Source organism: Rhincodon typus, chromosome 1, assembly GCF_021869965.1.
Source record: "Rhincodon typus isolate 14 chromosome 1, sRhiTyp1.1, whole genome shotgun sequence".
Classification (NCBI taxonomy): Eukaryota; Metazoa; Chordata; class Chondrichthyes; order Orectolobiformes; family Rhincodontidae; genus Rhincodon; species Rhincodon typus.
The window spans coordinates 140652138-140678397 of NC_063332.1; the positions used below are offsets into that span (position 1 = coordinate 140652138).

Consider the following 26260-nt stretch of genomic DNA (forward strand, 5'->3'; position numbering starts at 1 on the left):
AGTAGCTGACAATGGGTTGTTTGTGGTAGCAGCCCATGTGATGACAAAGCCTGGTGTATGGGGGTTGAGGTAAGGACATGGGAGAATTTGCTCAAGCCCTAAAATTATTGAACTCTCATTGATAAGGGTGAACAGCAAAGCTCTTTTCCCTAGGGTAAGGGAGTTCAAAACTAGATGGAGTAGGAGGCTGAAGGGTGACCTTTATAGAAGTTTGTAAAATCATGAGGGGCTTATAAGTTAAATAGCCAAGGTCTTTTCCTCAGGGTAGGAGATTCCAAAACTAATCAGCATAGGTTTAAGGTGAGAGGGGAAAGATTTAAAAGGGATCTGAGTGGCAACGTTTTCACACAGAGTGTGGTGTGTAAATGGAAATACCTGCCACAGGAAGTGGTAGAGGCAGGTACAGTTAAAACATTTAAAAGACATTTGGGCAGGTACATGAAAACGAAAAATTTAGAGAGATAGGAGCCAAACACAGGCAAATAGGACTAATTTAGTTCGGGAAATCTGGTCAATATGCACAAGTTGGATCGAAGGGTCCGTTTCTGTGCTGTATGACTCTATGACCCATTCCTCTTTCCCTCAACTAAGTGTAAAATTCAATCACAATATAATCATTGCTCCCTCAAGGCATCTTGACTATGAGATTATTAGTTAATCATATCTTGTTTTACAATATCAGGTCCAGCACAGCCTGTCTTTAGTTGGCTCCAGTACATGCTTTTTTAAAGAAACTATCCAAAAACAATCTATGAACTCCTCAATAAAAACCGAAAGAACTGCAGATGCTGTAAATCAGAAACAAAAATAGAAGTTGCTGGAAAATCTCAGCAGGTCTGGCAGCATCTGTGAAGAGAAATCAGAGTTAATGTTTCAGGTCTGGTGACCCTTCCTCAAAGCTGACGGTAGCTAAGAAAATGTTGATTTATATGCAGAAGATAGTGTGGGGTGGAGGGGGTAAGGAATAAATGATGGGTGGGGATAGAGCCCAAAGAGAGTGAAGAACAGTTGGACAGACAAAGGAGTGGATAATGATCTGGGCTAGGAGAGTGAATGGCTGTTAATGGAGACTGTTGGTGGTTAACAATAGGTAGTGTGTAATGGCAGGCTATGTGATAACAAGGCCTGGTGTGTGTGGGATAGGGGGCTAGGACATAGGACAGTTCAGGCTCTAAAATTATTGAATTTGATATTGAGTCCAGAGAGCTGCAGGGTCCCCAAGTGGAAAATGAGGTGTTGTTCTTCCAGCTTGCACTGAACTTTGGTGGAACTCTGCAATGAGTCTGAGACAGGGAACAGGGTGGTGTATTAAAGTGGTAGGCAATAGGTAGCTCAGGGTCTTTCTGCGAAGCAGTCACCCAATCTACACTTTGTTTCCCCAATGTGGAGGAGATCACGTTGTGAGCAGTTAATGCTGTAGACTAGATTGTGTGAAATGTAGGTAAAGTGCTACTTCACCTGGAAGCTATGTTTAGGCCCTTGGATACTGAGAAGGGAGGAGGTTAATGGGCAGGTGTTACACCTTTGGCAGTTTCAGGGGAAGGTGCCGTGGGGCTGTGGGGTGGGGGGATGTTGAGATTGAAGGAAGAGCGTACCAGGATGTCCCAGAGGGAATAGTCCCTGTGGAACTCCCCATGCAGGCTACCTCTACCTCAACTAACTAAACCGGTTGATATGTAGATAAAAAGCTCCATTAATTATCAGTATGCTTCTCAAACAAGGTACTATTATTTCTTCTTTTGCATTTCATCCTACTATACGGTGACGATAGAGGACCTGTACACTACTCCCACAAGTGACATCTTGCCTCCATCATTTCTTAAAACCATTTCCACATTCTAGTTTCCCGAACTTCTCTCATCCCTTTCTATTGTCCTAACTCAATGCCAATGCATGACAATTCAGGACACCTGCTACCTTTTGTTGTGACACTCTCTGTCCTAACTTGCCGAGTATTCACCACAGGAAGAGCACAAGAGCCACATTGAAATGAAGTAAAATAAAAGTTTAAGTAACTATTTCAGCCTTCACTATGTGGAATGTTGGAAGCTGAGGGGTGACCTTATATTGGTTTATAAATCATGAGGGGCTGGATAGGGTGAATAGCCAAGGTCTTTTTTCCCAGGATAGAGGTGTCCAAAAATAGAGGGCATAGGTTTAAAGTGAGAGAGGAATTATTTAAAAGGGAACTAAGGGGAAACTTTTCCACACAGAGGGTGGTGCATGTATGGAATGAGCTGCCAGGGGAAGTGGTGAAGGTCAGTAGAATTACAACATTTAAAAGGTATCTGAATGGGTATATGAATAGGAAGGGTTCAGAGGGATATGGGCCAAATGCTGGCAGTTGGAACTAGATTAATTTAGGATATCTGGTCGGTATGGACCGAAGGGTCTGTTTCCATGCTATACATCTCTATAACTATTCAAAACTTTTAAGTCTTCTGAAATATTTAATCACATATGTATTCACAATCACATATCAAATGCATTTAATCCTTTAATAACCCATTGAGTTGTAATTTAAGTTGTGAGTTTAGGACCAGCTGCTCAGATAGTTATAGCATGTGGAATATAGCCAAACATTGATGATTACAAGAGAGAGCCCTTAGACTATTGTCCAAACAGGTAGTGTAAATGCTAAACCAGACATAATTTCATCTCTCACAGAGATAGGCAGGCCAATGTTTTTAATTCTTAAAAGTTTGGAGATTTAAGTAGCTTTACAGTTTGAGTATTTTTCAACCTGTCACTGATACAGAGAAGCTTTTGGTGAACATAGCGTCAAGACATTCAGATCTGGGAATTTCTTGCCATCCTGTCTGCAGAGTTGCTATGACTCTTAGAAAATTCCTGACCCCTGATTTGAAAGCTTGATTAATCTTTACAGTTACAGACTTGAAATGAGAACAAAACCTAATTCTTGTATTGTAATCAAACATCTTAATCAGTCACAGTGCATAATTACCAAGGAACCACTTTAACTTAATGATTTTACAGGTATAAAACCATCAACCTAATGATCTGGAGATCAGGGTTAGAATTCTACCTGGGTGGAACTTAAATGTAATTGAATAAATCTGTGCTGGTGACCATGCAAATACCAGACTGTCCTTTAGGGAAGGAACTCTGCCATCCTTACCAGGTTGAGATGTAACTTCAGACCTACAGCAATATAGTTATTCTTTGCCCAAGAAATAGGTTGACAAGCCACTCACTTGTAGTTAAGACACCAGCAGGCCTGCACTTTTTTAAAGGAAATCAAGAGAATTGTAGAATTATTACAAGACAGAGAGGGGCCATTTGGTCTGTGAAGGTCCTTTCGGTTCTCTGCAAGAGCAATTTAGCTAGTCTCGGTCACCTGCCCTTTTCCCATTGCCCTGCAGACTTTATGCCTCTGCAGATGCCTATCTAATTCCCTTTCAAAGACACAACTGAATCTGCACTGATCACATTCTTAGGCAGTGCATTCCAAATCCCAACCACTCGGTGTAAAAAAAAGAACAGTTTTCTTATGATGTCTGATTGTTTTACCTTTAAATCTTCTCTCAATCCTTACAATAACAAGCACAATTTCTCTCAAACAACTCTGCAGACCCCAAATTATTTTGGACATTTATATCTATCCTTCTGTCAACCTTCTCTTCTCCAAGAAGGATAACCCCAGCTTGCCCACTCTATCTGTGTAACAGAAGCCTTTCATCCCTGAATTCAGTCTTGTGAACATCATCTGCATTCTCTCCAAAGCCTGCAATCCTTCAGAAATATAGGACAGTGCATAAATTGATTAGACACAGTACTTCAGTTGATACCAAAGCCGTATTTATATAGCTTACGAAAATCTGGCATTTGCTCTCTATGCTTCTGTTTATAAAGATTAAAATCCTGTATGCATTTTCAATTGCTTTCTCAACCTCCTCCCCCACCTGCAATTTACTACCTTTTGTTTTATATTACCTGACATTTCACCGCCTGTCTATGTCATCTTGAAGTCTGTCCTCCTAACAGTGCACATTACATCTAAGTTTTGCACGTTTCCTTTTTTATGTTATGTGTTATAAATCTACATTTATAAGTTCTCAATACATATCAACAAATGTATTGGTCTTGCACTGATCTCTGAAAAGACCCGCTGGTTATTTTCCAGTCTAAAATAACACGGTTCACCGACACTATTCATTGCTTGTCACTCACACCACTGCTATTATACCTCGTACTCCATAGGTTCCAGTTTCGCTAGCCAACCCATTATGTAACACATTATTCAAGCATCTTCTGGAGGTCTCTGTGTGCCATATTAATTTCACTAGCCTCATTTAAGCCCTTTGTTATGTTATCAAGAAACTCAATCAAGTTGGTTAAGCAGGCTTTGCCTTTAAAAAATCCATGTTGTGGTCCTTAATTAATCTACAGATATCCCAAAGAATATTAATTTTGTCATGGGTTATTATTTCTTAACTTTGTTGCATCATTGAGTTTAAACTGACTGGCCAGTGTTCCCTGTGTTTATCTTTACACCATTTCTTGAATAAAGGTTAAAATTCTGCAGTCTTCTGGCACCAACCACTCCTATAATGCATTTTAGGATGCTTAGATTATGGCCAGTACCTCAGCTGCTTCTTCTCTTACTTCCCTCAACTTACTTGGATGCTTTCCATTTGGTTTTGTTGTCTTAACGTTAAGTGAACAAGTCTTTAAAATACCTCTGATTTCAATTTAAAGCCCATCCACTATCTCAACTATCTTCTTATTCACTATGACTCTGGCAGTACTTAGTTCCTCAGTCCATGCATAGATTCCCTTTTTATCCCAAGTCAAATCCAATCCTCTTCTCACTAGCCATTTAGTGTTTAATTGCCAATCCTAAGCATATGAATTTCCTTTCATGTTAGCTGGCAGTCATTTCTTATACGTTTTTATTCCCTCTTTTATTTCTTTTTTTCGCTTTCCTTCTCAAACTCTTTGAGTATGATTCACTCAGTGTGATTCTCACTTGCATTATCAACCTGATATCTGTCATACACATCCTTTCACTGCTTCATTTTAATTTATATTTCTTTAGTCATCCTTGAAGCTCTGGATTTGTTTGTCCTATGTTTCTTCCTGAAGGGAATATACCTCATCTATAATTAACTTTCTCCTCTTGAAATAAAAATAAAACACTACAGATGCTGGGTCTGAAACAAGCACAGAGACTACTGGAGAAACTCAACAGGTCTGGCAGCATCTGTGGAGAGAGAAACAGAGTTAATGTCTCAAGTTCAGTATGACTTTTCTTCTTCACTTTAAAGTCAGCCCATTATTCCTTCTACAGTTTTGCTGGCAATCTTTGATTTCAATTTATCTACAATTGGTCCATCATTAGCTGACTCAAATTGGTCCTCCTCCAATTAAATATTTTTATTCATGGTTGTTCCTTATATTTCTCAATAACTAATTGAAACCTCGCTGTCCCCAAGTGTTCCTTGCTGACAGTTGATCCACTTGACTAAATTCCTGCCTCAGAGACAGATCTAGTAATGGGGCTTCCTTTACAAGGCTAGAAACGTACTAGTCAAGAATATCTTTGTGAACACATTTCGGAAACTATTTTCTCTTTTTGTTCTCTACATTTATAATTATCCTGGCAGTATTAGAATCATTAATGCCCTCCAGGATCATCTGCATTTCAATAATTTCCTTGCAATTCCCTACAAATTTGGTCCTTTTGTATCTTTCCCATTAGTTGATAGTCTATAAAATGCACCAACAATGTCGTGACACCTTGAGTACTTATTAACTCTAACCAGATTCTGCCCTTGACAATAATATGCAGTAGAAGTTGACTTTTCTCATGACACATCTTCCATGGATAAATAATAAAAGGGATTTTTAGGGCTAAAAATTATTCATTTTAAAAAAGCATCTACTCTAGTTGTTCACAGCTGAGTTTTTATTTAATTAAATGAGAGATTGAATGACCTAGAAAAGGAAATTTCAGGTTTAATCCAAGTACTTTGTGTGAATCAGATTACGTTGGATTCATACTTTTATAGAAGGTAATATACATATGCAAAATGAAGTATTACTACTACTTGCCAGTGTACGGTGTGTTTATCTGGTTCCTGTAATTTGCTTCCACTGTAATCCAGATCTAGCTGCACCTTTAGCCAGCCAAGCAGTTCTTGTTCAGTTACAACAATGGGATTGACTTCACAGTTGGAAGACTGCCCAGGAATGTTCCGTTCAAAGGAGCAGAACTAATCCCATTTAGTTAGTTGTAATTTCTTCAGTCTAGTCTCAACCATCAGCAAACTAAGGAGAGGTGAAGCTGCTGTCCACTGACACTTACTCAACGATGTCTTGCTCATCACAGCTTAGTTTCTGTTGTTGGTTGCAATTCTTGGCAATGTTTATGGGGTCTTACTCTAAGATAGAGTGATCGTTTGACTGTTGGCTCTTATTTTTTAAAGCAAGTATTTATTCATAGCATGCTAACATGACCACTCTGCACAAGGTCTGAGCTGTTGTTTCTTTTCAAGAGTCTCATCATTATTGTGTGCTTCACGTAACCATGACATCATTGGTGATCCAGCATCTTGTGTACATACTCAATCAGACATAGTAAGAACTACAGATGCTGGAGTCAGAGATAACACAGTGTGGAGCTGGAGGAACACAGCAGGCCAGGCAGCATCAGAAAAGGAAGTCTGAAGAAGGGTCTTGACCCGAAACGTCAACTTTCCTGCTCCTCTGATGCTGCCTGGCCTGCTGTGTTCCTCCAGCTCTATACTGTGTTATCTTCTTGTGTACATTCCCAGGAGTTAATACTTTACACTGCAACTCCCCCAAGTGTTTTTTCCATATAGCATTTTATCAGTCTTTACACAATCTAGTGTGGAGTTCTTATGGAGGTTATTGGCGATCTGCCTTCTTCAGACTTTTCCTTCAAAAGTGACTGTTCCTCCTTTGACTTGGTCATCTAATTCTTCTTCCCTTCTCCTCCTCCAGCATGGAAAATTTGTATTCTTTGGAGCTGTTGTTTTTTTCCTTACCACCTTTTCTGTGTTTTCAATTTATCTCGTGTTTAAAGAAAAATTGCTGAAGGTCATGTCTTCCTGTTGCGGATAATTAGAAGTATTTTTGATTATGTAATGGATTAAAACACTCTCTTAACAAAGAGCAATGGTATTATATCACATCAGCCTCTTGTTGGATTCTAGGCAGCATCTTAGCAATTTCTTTTGTATTTATAAAGTTGTTTTGTGACTAATAGTCTGTTTCAATCTTCAACTGTAAATGAGAACATAGTCAGAAAATCTCTCACATACCCACATAGTTGCATGGGCTTTTTTGTTCTGTGACCACATTTCTCTGTTCAGTTTCTGTTAGAGATCATGATGAATAACTGGTCTTCTGCTGCCATTTCTTTGACTCTGGAACATCGGCTGTTACAGTGGTGGGTAGCACAGATTTATAGTGAGCAAAGATCTTAGAATATATCAACATCTCTTTTATCTCCTTAAAGGTTTGTTTTTGATGATGATCTGTATGTGGTTTTGCCTTAGGAGTTGCTTTAAGATCCTATTGATCTGAGGCTGGGTGAGGTAGAAACTTGCCCATTTAGATAGAACCTCTGCAGTTCTTTTACAGTCCTGGGTGGTGGAAAATCCTTTGTAGCCTTTGTTTTTGTGATTAGTTGTGATTCCAATTGGTTACACAATGTAACCTAAAAAACTTGATTGTGGAGTTTAAAAACTCTTATTTCTCACTTAGCGTCAATCTTTCATCTTATATGCTCTGATTCCTCTTTGTCCTCTGGAACATCTTTGATGTCAACATAATCACAAAGAATAGGCAGTTAAAAGAGTAATGCCCAAATGGCACTTTTTACAAAAATCATTCAAGGGGCATGGATATTGCTGTTTGGGCCAGCATTCATTGTCTGTCCCTTGTTGCCCTTGAGGAGGCAATGGTGAGTTGTCTAAACCAATGCGGCCTATATGCTGTAGGTCGACCCACAAGGTTTTTCCAGGATTTTGACCCAGCAATGGTGAAGAAATTGTAACATGTATTTCCAAGATGGTATTCTGAGTGGCTTGCAGGGGATCTTGCAGATTATGTTGTTCCTATACATCTGATACCTTATCTTTTTAAATGGTAGTGGTCAAGGGTGTGGAAGGTACTGTCTAAGGATACTTGGTGAATTTCTGAAGTGCATCTTGTAGATAGTACACACTGCTGCTATTGAGCATCAGTGGTGGAGTGACTGAATGTTTGTGGATGTGGTGCCAATCAACTGGGCTGCTTTGTCCTGCCTGGCATCAAACTTTTTAGGTGTTGTTAGAGCTGCAGTCATCCAGGCAAGTGAGGTTTCTGACTTGTGTGTGTAGATAGTGGACAGGCTTTGAGGAGTCAAGAGGTGAACTACTTGCTGCAATATTCCTAGCCTCTGACCTGCTCTTGTAGTCACTATTTATATGGCTAGTCCAGTTCAGTTTGTGATCAGGGGTAACCTGCAGGATGTTGATAGTGGGGTGTTGAGTGATGGTAAGACCATTGGATATCATGAGGCAGTGATTAGACTTTTCAGAAGTGGCAAATGGAAAACAATGTGGGAAAGTGTGAGGTTATGTTAGGAGGAATAGAGATATAAACCATTTTCTGAAGTCTTTCCACAGATTAACCACCCTCTTAAGATGATGAAGAATTTCTTCAGCCAAAGGGTGGTTAATCTACAGAACTCATTGCAACAGACAGCTGTGGAGGCCAAGTCATTGAGTGCATTTAAGACAGAGATAGATAGGTTCTTGAGAAGGAGTTGAGAAATATATCAGCCATGATTGAATGGTGGAGCAGAATGGGCTGTATGGCCTGATTTTACTCCTATATCCTATAGTCTTATGTATTTCACATCCTTCAGTCTTATTCAATTGACTACGGCTACCATAAATTCTCTTAGACCTTTTGGTTTTTGAACAGTTATCATATCAAAACATCACTACATTGATTTGACTATTACCAAAATAAGCCCTTATTGAAGAAATGCCTCTCGTTCTCTTCTCACATTTTTTCAGAAGTTAGTATGGAATTTTCCTGCGCAGAAGCAGACAAATGGATTTTGCATCTACTCTGAACATGATGTGGCATGCAGTTTTCAGTTTGCCTAAGCCTTTCTACAATTTTGGGAATTTTATTCTGAATTTATTGTTTTAATCCTTTTCACCAATTTCATCTTCTTTGAAACCACTTTCAGATCTGCACGTTTTCCTGCTTAGTGAGCATTCCTGGTTCTGGATTTTATAGAGTGTTCAATGCTGTTTCTATGTTCTCTGCTTTCACATATTAACGTTACAGTTAGTTGGCCTTTGAACTTCAGCCAAAAGATCCCTGAGTTTCAGTCCATTTGATAGAAGTTGCAATTCTATCTAATTGTACCATTTTACCTCATAGCACTGAGACAGCTGCTCCTGTTTCTATGTTAGAATTGATAGGGTTTCTATTAATCTCTATAGTACCACTCTAGTGTTGGTTTTCTAATTCCTCAGTTCCTCCAAGGAAGGTGATTTCCTCACTTTCTGATATCTCAGGTCTGAAATTCAGGTTTTTTGGTATTTTTTGAGTTGTGTTGAATGTTTTGGAAGATTTTGTCGCCAGGTCTAGTGGGTTTTTTCACCCTAACCTATTGCCCAGGTCATAGTGCTGACTTTGTCTTGGGGGAGTAAAGTGAACCTGTGTACCTTTTACAGATGGATTTGGTAACTGTCCTGCTGCATTGATGGATGCATGACTGAGAGATCCCATACAGGCCATCTATTGCTCGCTGGAACAACTCAGTCACGTAGAGGTTTAGCACCTTCACAGCCATTGGGAGAGGATAGCCGCCCACTCCTGCAGCCCTCGGGTCCCTGGATATTTGGAGCATTTGTGTTGGCACTGTGTCTTGCTCATGCCAGGAAATAGACTTTGGGCTGGAAAATTCTAGACAAATTGAATGACTGCACGCTTACTAAGGGACACTGCAACTGTGAGCTCCCCTGAACTGGGTGCTCCTTCTCGGGGCCTCCTGCTGCTCCTGGGCTTGCATTGTTCTTGCTCCTCCTGCATTCACCTTCTTACGTAGGCAGTCACAGTGAGCAATATTTCATTTACAGCAGAGCCCTTCCGTCTCGGTGGTAAGGACTCAATTAGGCACAGGAGTGAAAGAATTTCTTAGGTCTCAGAACAGTCATTGGCGTTGAACCATCCAAATGAAGTCAAAAATTACACAACACCAGGTTATAGTCCAACAGGTTTATTTGAAAACGCAAGCTTTCAAAGCTCAGCTCCTTCCTCAGGTATAGTGTCCACATCCTGGCATCTAAATGCTGGACATGGATAACAGAGGAGATATCTGCATTGGATATCCACATTCTGCCTCAGAGTGTGCAATCACTTGATGAAGGTGTGCTCTGGCCGTGACCGTCACATGCCGTTGAAAAGGGGCTGCCTGCAGAGCAACACCATCCTCTAAACCCTTCACCTATATCAAACGTTGAGCCTCACGCTACACTCAGCGCAATTGGGACAATTACATGACAGAGGACTTGAACTTGTGTGGCTCATGCAGGACTGTATGAGATGGAATTAATAGTGGTTTCCCGTCAGCCAACTCTGACTTTTCACATCATCATTGCTGATGACTTCAATATTACTGAGCTGTTCAAGGTTCAATTTGCAACCACCAATGGCATGTAGGAAATTCCTTTCCAAGCTGGCAGCAAAGTAGCAACACTACCCCTGAACTTCTGGTCCAGGGCTTGGCTGCTTGTGTGTGCTTCCTTTTTTCTTTTGCTTTTCTTTTGCTCTTTTACTTTGCTCTGTAAATTTTCTTTCTCTCTTTAAAAGCCTTGTCGACATCTTTGGTAGGGTGAGAGCGTGCTCAGTGTCCTGAGTATGTGCAGCAACAGGAGCAAGAGTCAGCTTATTGGAGAGAGCGAGCCCACTAAGAGCTTGTGCCGACAGCGAGTGTGGGCTCAATTGCAAGAGATGGTGCAGGAGTGTGGAAACTTTGACATTGGTGGGCCCACCAGTGCTGGACTCGAAGTGGTGGCGACAGCACTCACTTTCAAGATGGCAGTGATTGCAGGATGGCCTCTGTGGTTGGTGGAGAAGACGGTTGGCGTCAGAATCGGCATGTTGAGCTTCAGTTGAGGCAATGTAGTAGGCCTCAATTGGTACTCTTGGTGGATCAACGGGAGCGGCTTTTGCAACAGCAGCAACGTGGTAGGCCCAGTGTGGTACACCTGGCAGTGGAGCAGTAGTGGCGATGGTGGCCCTGGGGCGGGATTCCTGGAATGGACCGTGATGCAAGGGCATTGGTGGACACGGAGCCCATTGTGGAGACACCCCTTCCCCAACTGTCAAGTGGAGCACAAGAAGGAAGGAAGAACTCTGTTTTTAGTTAGTTATATTTTAATATCTTCTGTAATTCAAAATGTTACCGCAGCATGGTGACATGTTACACTTTTCACTGCATTTATTAGTTACATACAAGTGACACTAAATCATTCAATTCAATTCACATCATTCAAGTTGTGTTTCACCAGTAACTGATACCAACCATCCTCAATTTGAATGCATATGAAACGGGTGATGCAATGATTGTAAATCCAGTGTAGTTTTGCAAAAGGCTGCTTCTTGTTTTCGTTGTTAAAATGTTGCAGCGTTCAGCTTTTGCCCATCAAACTGATACTTGCTCTGCTCACCCTGGGTCTTGTTCCAGTCATTTTTAGGGAACACTTCACATGTAGACAAGGAAAAGTAAAAGGTGAAGATGCAAATCGTCCCAGACACCATCAGCACTGGGCACCACCTGGTCGCCAGGTAAACTCACCCCCCTTCCACCAGTCCATTTTGTCCCATCCCCCAACATGGAAACCAATTGGATTAAACTTTCTCCACAACTGTTCTCCCTGCTCCCTGAACTCTAGCATTACACCATGCAAATGCCCAGCCTGCTGTTTGCACTCCATCTGTGGAGGTCACAGTGATAGTCACAATAACCCCAACCCTCCCACAATGGCCACACCCCCTCACCCTGCAGCCTATGTTATTCTCTAAAATTGTTCCAAACATCTCCCATTCAACTTGAAATTTCCCTCATCACAATCTTAATTGCCACTAATATAGATGCTTTCTTCTCTCAGCTTTGACTCCACTGTCCCTTCTATCGTTCACCACCTGCTGCCCCTACAGGTTCCCCCATTTCTTCGACTTTAATGATTGATTAATAGACACGTGCCAGACTGCATTCGCCCCAGATCTCTGACTTACTTCAACGAACAGTATCTAGATATGACTGACTGGACCCCTGACTACTGTATTTACAGCTTCCTGAATAAGATACACAATTCTCCTGACTGTTTGTGCTGGCCCCACAGGACTGATTGCTGAAGAGCCCAGGACCATTCTGGGACAGATGCCCTGACCTTGTAGAAGCCCTTGCACTGTGTTTGGGTGGTGTGCATGACTGCCAGAGCTGGACCCGCTGACGTACAGAACGCACTAGCCCCCCACCACCACCAGTGACTGGACTGAGGACAATCCTTCACCAGTTTCTGACATGGCCAATTGAATGAATGAATGTGCTGTCAGCATTGTCAAACATGCCTCCAACAGCTGCAGGTAATAAGCCTTGTGTCTCAGTGTGCTGTCCAACCCTAACCATCCCAGGATTGTGCAATGCTGACAGGCATGACAGGCAACCTTATGTCTGTACTAAACAACTCCTTAAAAGGGCAGAAGTGAAAGGCTTTGGCTCTGGCTGATCTTTCAACACACTAACAGTCAAGGCAATACGAGGCATAGATGGTGTGAACTTGCAGATGGGCTGAAAATGAGTGTTAGCTAAGAGTGCAAGCAAGCAGCCCTGAGATTCAATCTGATCCAATCCTTGAGCTGGGTGCCTATCCTCGTGCGCAAAGTATCCCTGTTGTGGGCTTCATAAGCCTGGATGCTGGTGCGCCTTGCAATGCAAATCTGTAAGCCAGATAATTGGAGAAATGCTATGATGGTCATGATGCATTTGCACGTGCTGGATACAATGTCCACAGATGAAGGTTGCATGTTGCTGATGCCCATTGATAATGCATAAGATGTTGTTTCATTGAATCATAGAATCCCTACAGTGTGGAAACAGGCCCTTCGGTCCAACAAGTCCACTCTGATCCTCAGAGCATCCCACCCAGACCTTCCCCCCTGTAATTCACCCAATCCACACATCCCTGAACACTATGGGCAACTTAGCATAGCCAATTCACCTAACCTGCACATCTCAGTGTCCAACATATGGGTTGCTCGGAGAAAGTGCTAAGCTGAATCTGATAGCTACATGCTCTCATTTCCTTGTTGAGATTTCCTGATGTCTAATTTGTTTGGCAAATTTGGTAATTAGGAGTCTAGATCTTTACAAGGAGAGTTGTGGTAGTAAGAAGACATTTAATAATAGTACAAAATCAGAAACAAGACTGCCCACCATGACAGACTGGACCATATAAATTCAGAGTAGGACAGAACAACAGCGCTTCAATGGAGGCTACACAGTACTGATGATGTCACCTAGAAGGAGGTGAAGCGTTTGCACAAAAACCAGTCAGCTTGGTGAACCAACCAACAACTCCAGCCGCAACCTGAGCTACAGATCTTCGTTAAAACATTAAACATTTAATAAGCACCTCACTGCCACTTTGTGAGAATCTTGTCATGTTGCTTGTGAAAAGCATGAAAGATGGAGCAAGACATTCACAGTATCAAAGATGCTGGTTGCCTGATTATGCCATACATCTCACGTTATTTCTATATCACTCATAAACCTATAAAATTCCACCCTTATTTTCTTGGATAGTGCATTTTAGTGAAGGGTTTTCCCTCTGTTGTGAGCATAAAAAAATTCTTGGAATGACATATCAGCTTAGCTGACTAACTTTCTCACAACCATGGCACTCTGTATTGGAGTGCACATTTTGTGCCTGTGGACCTTGTTCCTGCCACAGCAGGGATGTGACAAGATAGTGTTTTCCTGGCTATTGTCACAATGGGCTTTTGCCTTTGAACTTGTAAAGATTGCTTTTTAATTATCTTTAGTTTTTGGACTGTGGACTAGAAAAGGGAAGTATTGGAAGTGAAATTGATATGTGGCTTTTAGCACTGGCAAACATTTCAGTATCTTCACAGTAAGGAAGTGAATAATAGAAACCTTTAAGCCTCTACACTCAAGAGAAGCAGTGCTATGCTTGTTTCAAATTGTTCTTGAACAGAGCTAAGGATTCCATATGGATTACCCCACACTGCTTGTTCCTAACTGTCTAAATATAGTTCGTAGTGAAGAAGGTGATCTAAAATTACAAAGAGATCTTGATCAGTTGGGTCAATGGACTGAGCAATGGCTGATGGAGTTTAATTTGGATAAATGTGAGGTATTGCATTTTGTTAAAATATACCAGGGCAGGACCTATACACTTAATGGTAGAGTTTTGGGTAGTGTATATATGGAAAAGCACAGCAGGTCAGACAGCATCCAAGGAGCAGGAAGGTCAACATTTCGGACCGAAATCCTTTGTCAGGACTGGGGAGGGGGAAAGGAGCCCAGAAATAAACAGAGGGAGGGGGTGGGGCTGGGGGAAGATGGTGATAGGTGGATGCAGGTAGGAATATTGTGATTTGTCCATGGGAATGGTGGAGCGGATAGGTGTGTAGGAAGATGGACAGATTAGGTCAGGTCAGGGAGGTGAGGGGGAAGGTGAGGGCTGGACATGGGATAAGGCTGGGGGTGGAGGGATTTTGAAGCTGGTGAAGTCAATATTGAGGCCAGTGGACTGTAACCTCCCAAGGCAAAATATCAGGCGTTGTTACTTTAGTTTATGTTTGGCCTCACTCCGACAGTGGAGGAGGCCAAGGCTGGACATGTTGTCGGGGGACTGGGAGGAGAATTAAAATGGATGGCAACAGGAAGGTTGGGTTGATTGATGCATGCAGAGCGCAGATGCTCCGTGAACCAGTCCCCAAGTCTGCGTTTGGTCTCCCTGATGTAGAGGAGACCACATCAGGAGCAGCGATGCAATAGATCAGGTTGGATGAAGCGCAGGTGAATCTCTGCTGGATCTGGAAGAGTTTTTTGGGGCCTTGGTTGGAAGTGAGAGGGTAGGTGTCGGGGCAGGTGTTGCACCTCTTATGATTGCAGGAAAAGGGCTGTTTGAAATTTATATCACAGGTAGAAGCGTGGTTAAGGAGTCATTTAGCATGCTTGCCTTCATTGCTCAGACCATTGAGTATAGGAGTTGGGATGTCATGTTGAGGTTGTACAGGAAATCTCTTCTGGAGTAATGTGTGTGGTTCTGCTGTAGGAAGAATATTATTAAATTGGAGAGGGTTCAGAAAAGATTTACCAGAATGTTGCCAGGACTGGATATTTGAATTATAGGGATTTGCTTCGTAGGCTGGGAGTTTTTTCGCTGGAGCATAGGAGGTTGAGGGGTGACCTTATAGAGGTTTATAAAATCATGAAGGGTGTAGATAAGTGAATAGAAATGGTCTTTTCTCAATGGCAGGAGAGTTCAAGGGGGCATATTTTTAAGGTGAGTCAAGAGAATTTGGAAAGGATACGAGGGGCAACACTTTTACACAGAGAGTGGTTATTGAGTGGAATCAATGGCCAGAGGAAGTAGTAGCTGAAGGTACATTTACAACATTTAAAAGACATTGGGATAAGTACATGAATAAGAACGGTTTGGGGGTAATATGGTCAAATGCAGGTAAGTGGGAATAGTTTAGTTTGGGAATGTGGTCGGTGTGGACTATTTAGACCGAAGAGTCTGTTTCCATGCTGTATGACCGTATAACTTTTGAAAATTTGAATGAATGGAGCTCTGGTAGTATGTGAGCAAAACATTTTAAATTTTTGTGCAGGTACCTCTCTACTTCCAAGCATTAACAGGAAAGTAGCAAGACCAACATTATTTGCATAAAAATGTTGTTCTACCTAGTTGCAGAAAATCAATTGTTGATTCTTAATTTGATTGTTGCCAGTTGTATATCTGAAATGTAGATTATAGTAAAATGAAGAGATGTACAGGAACTTGATTCCTTGTTGAGTAGGTCTGGCTCATACTTGAACTTCATAGATCTGACTTATTGCTCATATCTGTACTTCATAATCCATGCTATCTGTTTTTCAAGGTGAAACTTTGTGGCTTAAGGAGAACCTAAGGAGATTAGCCCAGCACATGATTTGTGATTTTCTCTTTTGTGTCTTATCCACTAAGCTTCCTCAGAACTCACACCATCATTTCATCAGTTATCTCAATGCTGCTTGTGGAAACTTGTTGCGTTCAAATATTCTCTCACAACTGCCTACGTAGCAGCGGTGCCTATGCCTTAGGAAGTGCTTCAAGGGCTGTAAAACACCTTGGTACATCTGGAAATCATAAAAGGTGCAAATTCTTTCTCTATCAATCTGTTGTTTTACAGTATACTTCTGCTTTGACCTATGATGCCGTTCAAGTGATGACTGAAGCATTCCGCTATTTACGCAAGCAGCGAATTGACATCTCTAGGAGAGGTAGTACTGGAGATTGTCTTGCTAATCCCGCCGTACCCTGGGGACAGGGAATCGAAATAGAAAGAGCGCTAAAATTAGTAAGTATCTTTTGGTTTTTAAGAAGCAGAAGTATTTAAAATATACAAATTATGACATGAGGTGGAAATCATTTTGGCAGTGGCACAAAATAGCTCATATTGGGTTGGCCCTCTGTTAAAAACAATGTCTGATATTCATTTCCATTGCAGTCATTCCTATCCCATGGTTTCTTTGAACTTGGACCATAATTTTCATAAACTGGCACTTCTTTGAAAACAATTTACAGATTGCGTATGCTAAAATCTTTTAAAAGTATTATCTGCTTTGTATTTAGAGACGTAATTCTTCAACTAGGATAAAGGCTGTTCTGCTGCTTACCATATGTTATTTCTGTAATTCACATTCAGAATGTGGGCATTGCTGGCAAGACCAGCATTTGCTACCTCCTTTTACTTACTCTTGAGATTGTCCTGTGAAACCTTCTTAAATCTCTGCAGTCCATCTCCTGAAGGCACTTCCACAGCTTTTGTCTAGGGAGATTGCAAGTGTTTACTGGCAGAGAAACTTAGAAACTGTTTATGTGATGTGATAAAAAAATCCAGACTGATTGACTGTTATATTACTCAGTAATCATCCAATGCAAAAATCAGTATTCACTGAATTAGATCTAGCCTGAATACATTTTCTTCACTACAGGTTATAATCTTTAAAAAATCTGTCACCTAAACTCCTATACTCATCAGTTCCTTGTCACTTGGCTAATACCTTTAATGGGAACTGTCAAAACATGTAATGATTGAGCTGGGTTGTCAGTTTTATTCTGCATTGTGAAATATAAGGGACTGCTGTGGTCCAAAGCTATTTTATTTCTAAGTGGTATTTCCCAGAAGAGTTTTTTGTCACTGTCAGATCCACTTTCACGTTGGATTTTGGGTAATAGAAGCTCAATTTACTGCAAGCGGCCAAGGGGTATTAGTGCTGTTTGTTCTTTATGTTTCAGCACCAACATTGTAAAAGGAGCCAATTTTCTTTTAAAAAATGAATTCTATGCAATAATTACATTGCCAACATGTATTCATCATGGTAACATTCCATATCTAACCCGATAATTGAATGCTGCAGAATGCTTTTATTGACAATGCAATTAGTTGTTAAAATTTGACAACATAACTTGTTAAATTATGCCTCACAAGAAGTTGAATAATTTTATTTCTTCCTCATTTCCTATTATAGGTTCGCATTGATGGTTTAACTGGAAATATTCAGTTTGATCAATTTGGAAGAAGAGTCAATTATACAGTTAATATCATGGAACTCAAAAACAATGGTCCCCGCAAGGTAACAGTGCTATATCTGGCCAATCTATATGACATTTTTTTCAGAATAGCTCTTTGAATATCAATAATCTATTGGTAACTTATTGATGCCTTGGAAGAGGTGAATCCTCTTCCAGTATGGATCTTTAGATGCCAATTATGAATTGTGCCATGATCAATTATTTCTTCAAATTCCAGGAACTTCTTGTGAGCGACTCATGTCGTTTCCTGATGGAACATTTATTATGTTGCTATTGGCACATTTAAAGAAGGAACAAAATCTGAATTGTTTGACTGGCTTCAGCTCTGGCTAGCAATTCTGCGTCAAACATACAAACTTGGCTGTTCCAATTTTCTATAAGATTCTTGGCTGATCAGTTTGTGGTCTCAGCTCCACTTTCCTGCTAACTCCTGAAATGCTTGAGTTGCTTGTTAGTTGAGAATTTATCTCCCTTTACATTGAAAAAATGCAATGAATCTGCCCCCACTGCTCTCTGAGAAAGAGAGTTTCAACAACCCCCAAACACCTTTGAGAAAATGTTCTCCCTACCTCCTGAATTTTAAACTATGTCCCAGCTACAAGGGGAAACATGCTTTCAGCATCAACCTTGTTAGGTTCCTGAAAAGATCTTATATCTTCCAATACCATCACTTCTCAGCCTTCTCAACTCCAATGGATATCGGATCAGGCTCTTCAATCTTGCCTCTTAGCATTAATCCGCTATCTCATGAATCAGTCAGTTGAACTTTCTGAGAACTGATTAATGTAACTATGTACTGTCTTAAAAATATTAATGTTGTATAGAGTGCAGTAGCTGTGGTCTAACAAATTGCCAGTACACCTTACATATACCGTTCTGCTTCAAAAAATGATAACATTCCATGTGCCTTCCTAATCGCTTGCTGCACCTGCATTCTTGTAATTCATGTAACAGGAGAGCCAGATCTCCCCATGCATCAAACTCCTTATGTTCCCTTCTTAACTTACTTTCCTACCTAGTTTTGTGCCATCAAGTTTAACAACCAGACATTCAATCACTTAATCCAAGTCATTAATATAGATTGTAATTAGTTGAATCCCCAGCACTGATTCCTCTGGCACCATACTCATTTCATCTTGCTAACCTTTTTGCTTCCAATAAGCTAAACCAATCCACTATCCATGCTAATATATTACTTCCCTACACCATGGGCACTGATTTTATGCGGTCACATTTAATGTGGACTTCATGAAATGCCTTCTGGAAATGCAAACAAATGCACTCCTTTACCAACCTTCCTTGTTCCCTCCTCAAAGAACTTTAATAAGTCATTCAAACATGATTTCACCTTCACAAAACCATGTTGACTGCCTGATTGCACTGGGATTTTAAGTGCCCTACTATAAGCTCTTTAGTAATAGATTCCAGCATTTTCTGAAAACATGTTAATCTAACTGCCCTGAGTTTTCTGCTTCCTGCCTCCTTTCTTGAAGCAAGGAGTTACATTTGCAATCTGACGTTGCTGGTTGTCAGAAAAACCCATCTTGTTCACTTGTCCTTGACGAAAGATGACTGTAATCCTCACCTAGTTGGACCTACATTTGACTCCAGACCCACAGCAATGTGGTTGACTCTTAATTGTCCTCTGGGCAATAAAGGATGCACATAGAAGACAGAGGTAGCAGTGGAAGGGTGCATTTCTGAATGGAGGGCTGTGACTAGTGGCGTTCCTCAAGGATCAGTGTTGGGATGTTTGCTTTTTGCAATATATATAAATGATTTGGAGGAAAATGTAACTGGTCTGATTAGCAAGTTTGCGGATGACACAAAGGTTGGTGGAATTGCGGATAGAGACGAGCACTGTCAAAGGATACAGCAGGATATAGATTGGTTGGTGATGGGCAGAGAGATGGCAGATGGAGTTTAATCCAGAAAAATGTGAGGTGATGCATTTCGGAATGTCTAATCCAGATGGAAAATATGCAGTAAATAGCAGAACCCTTAAGAGTATTGATAGGCGGAGGGATCTGGGTGTACAGGTACACAGGTCACTGAAAGTGGCAACGCAGATAGAGAAGGTAGTCAACAAGGCATACGGCATGCTTGCCTTCATCGGCCAGGGCATTGAGTTTAAAAATTTCCAGGTAATGTTGCAGCTTCATAGAACCCTAGTTAGGCCGCATTTGGAATATTGTGTTCAATTCTGGTCACCACACTACCAGAAGGATGTGGTGGCTTTGGAGAGGGTACAGAAAAGATTTACCAAGATGTTGCCTGGTATGGAGAAACTTGGGTTGTTCTCACTGGAACGACAGAGGTTGAAGGGCGACCTGATAGAGGTCTACAAGATTATGAAGGACATGGACAGAGTGGACAGTCAGAAACTTTTTCCCAGGGTGTAAGAGTCAGTTACTAGGGGGCATAAGAGGAACAAGTTTTAAAGGTGATGTACAAGGCAAGTCTTTTACATAGAGGGTGGTGGGTGCCTGGAACTTGCTGCCGGGGAAGGTAGTGGAAGCAGATACGATGGTGACTTTTAAAGGGCGTCTTGACAAATACATGCATAGGATGGGAGTAGAGGGATATGGTCCCCAGAAGGGTAGGGGGGGTTTTAGTTATGATGGGCAGCATGTCGGTGCAGGCTTGGAGGGCCGAATGGCCTTTTTCTGTGCTTTAGTTTTCTTTGTTCTTTGTTCTTTGTTCTAATAAATGCTGAACTGCAAGCAACACTCATATTCTGTGAATGAATTTTTAAAAAATGGATATTTGAGGTTTAGGTGCTTGTTTTCTCATTTTGTAGGACGTACTGGGCAACAGAGTATCACTTACAACTTGTTGTATTGAAGAACGGTGCAGGAAGGGTTATAATATTAACTAGCTGGTAAAGGGTATTGCACATTTTTATTGTTTGAAGTGCTGTTTCAAGGGATTAAGGAAGTCTCTTTGGTTTATAGTTGGAATAAGCAAGGCAGTTCCTCCTTGAAATGTAATCATCTCCACTCTATGGGGTGGAGTTACTCCTTCAAACAAGAAATCAGTGTTACACAAGTTGAGACATTGTAGATCTGTTGTGAACTTGGGGAGCATGAGCCTGTGCTTTTCAAGACAGGGCTACAAACCTTGACAATGAGTAAATTGTTAAGCAAGTAGAAAGAAGTGTACGTTCTGAAAATTTACTATTATTTAAGAACATGAAGACAAAACAGCTGTAAAAATAGAATCTTAGCAGATTTTGGTTTCAAACATATCTTTAAGACTTCAATTGTGATCATGTAGATCACTCTGCACAAACAAGTTTATTTGATTTATGAAACAAGTTGGCACATTTGACATGGATTAAATGAACATGGAGTTGAATTGAAGTTAGCTTCAGCATTTAATAATGTTTCAGTGAACTTCGATGTTTTGCAAAAATGATTTCACTTATGAAAATCAGTCCGAAGTAGCTTAATCTAGGGTGGGGGAGTCCAAAACTAGTGGGCACAGGTTTAAGGTGAGCAGGAAAGATTTAAAAAGGACCTGAGGGGTACCTTTTCATGAAAAGGGTGGTGTTTGTATGGAATGGGCTGCCAGAAAAAGTGGTGGAGGTGGATACAATTACAATATTTAAAAGGCATCTGGATGGGTAAATGCATAGGAAGGGTTTAGAGGGATATGGACCAAATATATAATTTCCTTTCTTTTCAATATTAAATCCACAAACTCACTATGTCAAGAGTGCCAATGCTCACTTTCTCACCTTTTCCTTTCTAAATTCCTGTAGAAGATTTTACTACAGTCTTACATTTGCTATTTCTTAACTGACTTCTTATGTTTAGTGTTATCTTACAACATAAAGGATGTATGATGTAAACAGTATATGATGTAAACAGTACTAAGTATCTAACAATTGTGTTGTTAAACTGGCAGATTGGATACTGGAATGAAGTTGACAAGATGGTTGTCACAGCCACAGATTTCCTTGGTGGAAATGAGACTGCGGGAATGGAGAATAAAACTGTTGTAGTAACAAGTATCATGGTATGCTATTGACCACATATAGCAAAGAATTCTCAATATTCATATAAGCTACAATCTTAGCGTATAAACAAAATAAGAGTAATTAGAATATTCTGGAAATACAAATAAATCTGTCCTTTAACAGTTTGTTATTTTTGATCTCATTAGAAAATGCTTTCTTCTGCTGTAATTGAATCAGTTATGGAGCATTGAACTTTGGCTTTGGATGTATTTTACATTTTTAGTTCTGGGACTGTTAATTTCCCTGTTTTGAGAAATTAACAGCTCTTTGTTGCAAAACCCATGATGTTTTGATCAGCATCAATCAATTATCATTTAATTTTGAATAGTCCACATCTATTTTATGCAAATATTGGTTTCACATTTTAGAGTACAATATCTTCAAAAAAGAAAATCTTGCACTGCCAATAAATTGTACTATTATTTTACTTCTATAAGATAATTGAAACATTGACAGTTTAATTTGTGGACTTGCATTCTCTGTTTTATGTTCAGGCAGCATATTAAAAATCTGACTCATTCATTCTGAACCTAGTCAAAAGGAACAAAAGTCAGTGAAGAATTTAATTCATCAAACGGAAATTAACACCAATCAATCTTAAAGGACTTGTAAAGCTTTTACTTGGAATGAGTAAAAGAAGTGAATATTAAATTAATGACACAAAATTAGCCTTATGGTTTCTTCATAGAATGGAAAACTCAGTCCTAAAATCATCAGTTGAGACTGTAGATGTTTCTTTTCATTATTTCTGTGCTTTCTTTGAATATTAATCCAGATGACGTGTTCAAATCACTTGTCAGGTTGAAATTCAAACACCACATTCTTAGTCTTGCCTTTTTGTTATGGCACTGGATGAAGCACCACCATGTTGGAAGAATGCTCTTCTGCATGAGGAAAAAGTAGTGGCTGTATCAGTCTCATTCTGAGGAGGAGTGCATTTTATCAGTGGATTGTGGAACTCCATAGCATGTCAGAAAGCAGTTTACTTCATATACTTTCATAATAGGAAATATTTATAGTGAATGGGAGGAAATTTCTATATCTAAAATTTAGGTGAATATTTTTCTTTGCTGAAGGGCAATATATATTTATTTTGTTTTTCCTTACCTTGCATTTGTCAAGCCACGTTTTACATTAAATAAGTATTGCCTGTAAAGCCATACTAACAATTAATTCTGGATTAGGAGAAAAACACAAAGGGCTGAATTTTACCATTTTGAGTTCAATGTTTTGTTGAGTGAGATTCATGGTACCCAGCCTGCCATTGCTTGGAGCGACTTTGTGCACGTTTCACCTCATTGATTATGCATCTGAGCTCTACAACACCTTTTCTTTCACACATTAGGGAAGGTGGAAGTGCTCACCACTGCTGGAAGCTTGTGACGTCCACATTAGTGGCACCATATTTAAAGCCCAGCTGCACATTACTTCAGAAGATGCCAGCCAGGAGTTGGTCCTTATACTGTGGAGCTCAGCTGTTATCGCTGAGGACATGGCCCAGAAAAGAAAATGGTCATTCTGTTTCACTGAACTGAAGGTATTTGTGGATTGAGTAGTAGAAAGGACGGCATTCTCTAAATATGCTTTGTCCTGTCAAGGAGGCCATTTTACCAGAACCAGCCAGCCTGGACTGAGATAGCAGCCCAGGCCTGTGTTATACATGCGTAGAGAAGAACCATACAGCCGTCAAAGGAATACGTCAATAATCTGCTGTGTTCCACCAGGACAAGTGCCTCTATCTTCTGTTTTTGAACTCGCACCCAAAGGGCTGCAATTTACTCTAATTCTGTCACTGCACGCAACTCTCATCAAGGCAGAAGATAACTCTAATTATTATTTGCAGCATCTTACCCACCTCATCCTTCCAAGCTACTAATCAATCCTACCCATTACACTTCCTTCTCACTCACTGGTGATACCTTAGTAAATCTCCTGCTCCTGCAACAATATTAACCATTCTTCCAAACACTTCCACGATACTCAATCCCTCCCTGTGTCTCTTTACAGGAAATATTCATCCACACCAGGCTGAGATGGCCAGGATGGGCAGTTGAGGAAGGTGGAAGTGACAGATATCAGGTTCCTCACTCCATATGAACCGAGAAACTTTGATCTGGCTGAAGAAGAGCACAGCTACTCACATGGGCCCATGGACCAATGTCCAACCAAGCCTGTAAGGTTCATTGTGCTGTTCTGCACTGCACTCACATTACCAACAGTGCTAATTCATTCTTAACCTGCATAAGCTTTGCTTCCTCTTAGACAACTAGCAGTGAAATTCAGTGAAAATGAGACCAGTACCAGAGACCCTCAGCTTCACCTCCACTTTGAGGAGGAAACCACTCAACCCTCAAGGATGTACTGTCAGGGCTTTCAGCTGAGCCCTCCATCAGCACAAAGGCTTTCACCTTGGTGGATGTTCTTTCTAGATTAGACTTGGGAACAAAAGTGGTGAGCACATCATTACTTTGTCTCTGCGACCATTCGAGGAAGAAATGCCCCTGGTCTTCGGCACAGAGACAATTGACAGAGAGCAGGCAGTTCTCCCATTCCATGCAGAAGATAATAGTATGAGCCACTAATGACTTTGTTAAAATACTCTGATTTGCACAGTAAAATCATGCAGATGCAATTGATAAACTGGATTGAAGGATGGAGGAGTCTGCCAATACCAAGTCCAAATGCCACTAGAGACAACTGCCAAAATTTTGCAAGCCAATAGAACAGGTTCCTATTAATCCAGCTTCAGATGTTGGGACTGAACTTAGATGTACTGAAAGGGAGAGGAAGAATAAACTTACAAAAGGCATATAGATAACAAGGCTGACAAATCATTGTCAATAATCTTAAATTAATCTTAATAAATATATATTCACTTGCACTCTTGAAACGTCTGCTTTACTGTCTTTGTCATTGTTGGACCATATTAAGTTATATCCATGTGAGAGATAAGCAGCCACTTCAGACAACCCACAGATGAAGGAAATTGTAATGACTAAACATTGCTCATCTCTCGAAAGCAACCAACTCTTTGATTGCAGCTACTCTTAGATGTATCTCAAAGAGGATATCACAGCTGTGCTGAAGGAGGGCACTATGGAGGACTCGAGCAGTGAGGCAATATGGGCAGAGCTCAGAAATAGGAAGGGTGCGGTAACAATGTTGGGGCTGTACTACAGGTCTCCCAACAGCGAGCGTGAGATAGAAGTACAAATATGTAGACAGATTATAGAAAGATTTAGGAGCAACAGCGTAGTGGTGATGGGAGATTTTAATTTTCCCAGCATTGACTGGGATTCACTTAGTGTTAGGGGTTGAGATGGAGCAGAATTTGTAAGGAGCATCCAGGAGGGTTTTATGGAGCAGTATGTAAATAGTCCAACTCGAGAAGGGGCCATACTGGGCGTGGTATTGGGGAATGAGCCCGGCCAGGTGGTTGAAGTTTCAGTAGGGGATTACTTTGGGAATAGTGATCACAATTCCGTAAGTTTTAGAATATTCATGGACAAAGATGAGAGTGGTCCTAAAGGAAGAGTACTAAACTGGGGGAAGGCCAACTATAGCAAGATTCGACAGGAGCTGGGGAATGTGGATTTGGAGCAGCTGTTTGAGGGTAAATCCACATTTGTTATGTGGGAGGCTTTTAAAAAGAGGTTGATTAGAGTACAGGACAGACATGTCCCTATGAAAATGAGGGATAGAAAGGGCAAGATTAGGGAACCATGGATGACAGGTGAAATTGTGAGACTAGCAAAGAGGAAAAAGGAAGCATACATAAGGTCTAAGCAACTGAAAACAGACAAAGCTTTGGAAGAATATCGGGAAAGAAGGACCAATCTGAAAAGAGGAATTAAGAGGGCTAAAAGGGGTCATGAAATATCTTTAGCAAACAGGGTTAAGGAAAATCCCAAAGCCTTTTATTTGTACATAAGGAGCAAGAGGGTAACTAGAGAAAGGTTTGGCCCACTCAAGGGCAAAGGAGGGAAGTTATGTGAGGAGTCAGAGAAAATGAGTGAGATTCTTAATGAGTACTTTGCGTCGGTATTCACTGAGGAGAGGGACATGACGGATGTTGAGGTTAGGGATAGATGTTTGATTACTATAGGTCAAGCCGGCATAAGGAGGAGGGAAGTGTTGGGTATTCTAAAAGGCATTAGGGTGGACAAGTCCCCACGTCCAGATGGGATCTATCCCAGATTACTGAGGGAAGTGAGACAGGAAATAGCTGGGGCCTTAACAGATATCTTTGCAGCATCCTTGAGCATGGATGAGGTCCTGGAGGACTGGAGAATTGCTAATGTTGTCCCCTTGTTTAAGAGGGGTAGCAAGGATAATCCAGGTAATTATAGAC

The 26260-nt window shown here is 40.7% G+C and overlaps 1 protein-coding gene across 5 annotated transcripts in view; it reads left to right on the forward strand.

Moving 5' to 3' along the window:
- The window catches only part of gria2b (glutamate receptor, ionotropic, AMPA 2b), a 143649-nt gene that overhangs the window by 87063 nt on the left and 30326 nt on the right, over positions 1–26260 (forward strand). For all 5 annotated transcript variants that reach the window (XR_007262880.1, XM_048601037.1, XM_048601051.1 and 2 more), the window contains 3 exons: positions 16483–16650; positions 17825–17929; positions 21798–21908. Coding sequence is in view for 4 of the 5 variants with exons in the window: in XM_048601037.1 (XP_048456994.1) it covers positions 16483–16650; positions 17825–17929; positions 21798–21908 (384 nt within the window). In the remaining variant the exon portion in view is untranslated. The remainder of the gene's footprint in view (positions 1–16482; positions 16651–17824; positions 17930–21797; positions 21909–26260) is intronic.